Below are 3,884 nucleotides of genomic sequence, written 5' to 3'. Positions count from 1 at the left end.
GAGCTACTACCTTTATAAGAACTTATTTCCTACCTTAAGATAGCATTTGTTCTTTCCAATGAATCATAGTCTGTTAACTTTATTTTATGAGATTTCTTTGTGTGGCAAAATTTACATACAAAGATAAAATAACTAAAGAAAATTGAAACTTTATAAGACCTTACTTTTGTTTTTTCCATTAAAGAGAATAAAAATACTCCCTTTATAATAGCTTAAATTCTTTTCTCAGGGTCTATGAGCCGAGAGGACCCATGGGCCTAATTTGAAACAAACAGTATCAAAGCCCAGCTTATATATCGGTCTCAGGGGCTGACGTTTACTCATTTTGCCCCGTTAGCACAAATTCCGAACCCCGAGCAATCCCCCTGCTCTCCGAAGTCATGGCGACCTTGGACTCCGACGTGCCCATGGTCCCTGCTGGCGAGCCCTCGAGCAGCTCCGTCCCTTCCTCCTCCACGAAAAAGAACAAACGCTTAGAGATCAAGAAGTGGAATGCTGTCGCTCTCTGGGCCTGGGGTAACTTTTTCCAAACCCTAGCCCTGCTTTCTCACTAATTGATTTCTTGTAGTTTTGTACTGTTTATCTCTCTTTTCTTTGTATGGCAGTTCGTTTACATATCTATGATTTGTGATTTTGAGGGATTTGATAATTGATCTTCGAGTAATGCAATGTCGGTTGATGCGTGCAGATATCGTGGTTGATAACTGTGCCATTTGCAGGAACCATATCATGGATCTATGTGAGTTTTTATTTTTTTTAATATTCGTTTAAATCATGTAGGCTTTTTTGGTAATCGTTGTTGTTTATTATATCTCGGTAAAGTATTTTTGCGGTATATAATTTTTCTGCTATGCTTTGGTGATTAGGCATTGAGTGCCAAGCTAACCAGGCTAGCGCCACTAGCGAGGAATGTACAGTTGCTTGGGGTATGCTTTCTATTCCCTTAAACTTCGTTGACAATACCTTTTTGGGTGTCTTTATCTTTGTATTTGGCGCGATGTGGTGTCACAAATATAGTTGTGTAGGATGTTGGAACAGTACCCATTTTTATTTAGAGTTTGTGACTGAAGTCTTCTATTTTACTTGCTGTGGTTTAAATGAAGTGTGAAGTAAGGGAAGGTGAATTATTGTGTAATTTTGGTTTGTCATGTTCATTAGGATAGTAAGATAGCAATTTTTGGCTTCATTTACTTTGATTTGATTGAATTTTGGGAATTAGCTTGTTTTTATATCAACATGAATTTAAATAGTCCTTTCACAGTATACAGCACATTTAACCGCAAGTGGTAAAGGCCTTGGGCTTGGGGGTATGCTCCCCCCAAGTCTAAGGTTCAAATCCCCTTGAGTGCAAACAATCTTTAGGGGCCATCAGACTGGAATTTCCCCTTGAATTATGGAATGTGTACTTGCGGGAAACTCTTTGCCGAGGGCCTGTGTACCCTCGGGATTAGTCGGGACGCTATTCCTGGACACCTGGTGCCAAAAAAAAAAACTGTATACAGCACATTTAATAGAACTCCTAAATGTTTAAAATATGTCTGAAACTTTTGTGACAATTATCTTATAGTGTAGAATATTGGATGAATGAAAACTTGGCCACAACCGTTTATATTTCCTGTTCTGTAAAAGATTGTGATATAAGCTGTTCAATCCATTCAACACAATGGCTCTATTATTCTAATTTTCTTGTTAAAAATGATTCCGGATCGATAATGGTGGACATAATATTTCTGAGACTGACATTAGAAGAGGGTGTGGTGATTTCTCTTGGTATACTAGATTTATGGTGGGGGATGGCTCAAGATATGCATTTTTCATGATGTTTGGTGTGGGGATCAATCCTTGAGAAGCACTTTTCCAATTCTTAAAGAATCTCTCTTGCATGAAGGAGGGAGGCATATGTGGCAGACCTCAAACATTCTTAGCGTCATATTCACGAGGGAGGCTAATGATTGGGAGGTTGACCTTTGCTCATAATTCTATGGCAAGTTGTATGCATGTAGGGTGAAACAAAATGGTGCTGATAAGTTTCTTTGGACCCCATCTAGGAGACGTGTCTTTGAAGTGAAGTCTTAAGGCGCTTTGTAATCATGCCAAGGAACCTTTCCTATGGAAGTTTATTTGGAAGAATATGGTTCCTCCAAAGGTGGCTTGCTTCACGTGGACAACAGCGGCTCTTGGGAAAATATTTACCCTGGATAACGTTTAGTGGAGGGGCTTGATAGTGGTCAACTGATGTTGTATGTGTAGAAGAAATGAGGAGACCGGGGATCACCTAACTTTACATTGTGAGGTTGCTAGCATTTTATGGACCATGTTCTTCGATCTCTTTGGGATTAAGTGGGTGATGCCTTCATAGGTGGAGTTATGAACATGTTGGAATAGGTAGTTTAGCCACCATCAGTGTGTTTCATTGTGCAAGATGGTCCAACTGTGTGTGCTATGATGCATATGAAGAGAAAGAAACCGGTGTAGCTTTGAGGTTAGCGAAAGATCAGTGCAGGAGCTAAAGTTTTATGTTTTAACACCTTGTATCCATGGACGAAAGCCCATTATGATGCTCCCATTTCTATTTCTAATTTTCAGGAATGTATAGTGCTTTCCCATTTATCACACTCTTAGAAACAAAACATGGTAAAAGCAATAAATAGCACTGTTCTGAAGTTTCCCATTTCTAATCGCATTTGCTTTGACATGTTATTATGGCCCACTTATGAAATGGTGTTACGAATCACACATTATTGTTCTTTCTACACAAGTAGATAACATTGCATGGGCAAACTGCATATTGTTGATAGTAATCCACACTCAGATCTCATACCAAAAACTCCCTACACTTTCAGATCTGTGATTTTTTAACAACACTTATGCTTGGGTAGTTCGTTGATTTCATAACAGAGTAAAGAATTAAGAATAGTGACTGTGATAGGGTAGTGGTTTCTATGTTCCCTTCGCTTTGAACTGTAATGATTTTCTTGCACTCCTGGGTACACGAGCTCTTTTGCTGAAAGGCTAATTTTCATTTCAGGTGTTTGTAACCATGCCTTTCATTTCCACTGCATCAGCCGATGGCTCAAGACCCGTCAAGTATGTCCATTAGGTAAGCCCTGTGCCAAACACCCCTGCATTCTGTTCTCTTTGATTATCTCTTTGTATCATTGGAGTACTCTACTGATTTCCTTTCTGGTTCGGTTTTCTTATGCAGATAACAGCGAATGGGAGTTTCAGAAGTATGGTCACTGAATCTTCATCCAGTTGTGCCTATGGACTCCTCATTTATGCTGCTGATATGGCAAATGCTACGAAACTTTTCATTTTGTGTCTATTTTCATATTTGTTATACTTAAATTTCAGTGGAATTATCCTAATTTCAAGAATCATATGGGGTGGTATAACTATTTGAGTTTGATTGGTCACATATCAGGTGCACCATTTGAAGCCTTCAATTGCTTTTAGCATTATATAGCTCTGCCTCACTGTTTGATTTTCTCTTATATGGTTTTGTGTATGTAAAGGCAAAGGCTTCAGCAACCTCAAAATGGCACTCTATTGATCTATTGACCGCAAAACTAAATTTCTAGTGCTTGGTTTATCTTGTTAGTGAATCATTTTTCCTTTCTTTTCTTTTCTTTTTTATCTTTATTGATTTTTCCGGCCGAGTTTGGGTTGTCTTATTTGCCATGCCAGTTGTGAATTTTAGCGTATGGGGAATTGGTTCTGAACTTGCACTACGAATCAGAATCCATTGAACGACAATTGGGCTTTTGCTTAATCCCCTTAAAAAACTATCAAGGCGTGTCAATTTACCCTCCCTAAGTGCAATTGCTTTCGTAATTTTTCGAAGGACTCAACCCTAGAATCGTTTTATGTGACCCGTTCATCAT

General features: G+C 38.8%; 1 protein-coding gene across 1 annotated transcript; it reads left to right on the top strand.

The window, feature by feature from the left end:
* The first annotated feature begins 309 nt into the window (after positions 1 to 309).
* LOC122304274 (RING-box protein 1a) lies at positions 310 to 3,592 on the top strand. Its single transcript, XM_043116443.1, has 5 exons — positions 310 to 516; positions 689 to 739; positions 867 to 926; positions 3,029 to 3,100; positions 3,206 to 3,592. Exons 1-5 carry the CDS (start codon positions 381 to 383, stop codon positions 3,241 to 3,243), a joined length of 357 nt encoding a protein of 118 aa, XP_042972377.1. The 5' UTR covers positions 310 to 380; the 3' UTR covers positions 3,244 to 3,592.
* The last annotated feature ends 292 nt before the right edge of the window (positions 3,593 to 3,884 follow it).

Source organism: Carya illinoinensis, chromosome 3 (genome assembly GCF_018687715.1).
Source record: "Carya illinoinensis cultivar Pawnee chromosome 3, C.illinoinensisPawnee_v1, whole genome shotgun sequence".
Lineage (NCBI taxonomy): Eukaryota > Viridiplantae > Streptophyta > Magnoliopsida > Fagales > Juglandaceae > Carya > Carya illinoinensis.
Note: the sequence above shows the minus strand (reverse complement) of the source record. Positions and strands in the feature narration are given on the sequence as shown.

Bases quoted from the DNA above. Each gene is read 5' to 3' on its own strand.
- LOC122304274 (XM_043116443.1), top strand. From the start codon at position 381: ATGGCGACCTTGGACTCCGACGTGCCCATGGTCCCTGCTGGCGAGCCC. The intron at 740-866 runs GTGAGTTTTTAT...TTTGGTGATTAG, and splicing joins GAACCATATCATGGATCTAT to GCATTGAGTGCCAAGCTAAC. The intron at 927-3,028 runs GTATGCTTTCTA...TTTTCATTTCAG, and splicing joins GGAATGTACAGTTGCTTGGG to GTGTTTGTAACCATGCCTTT.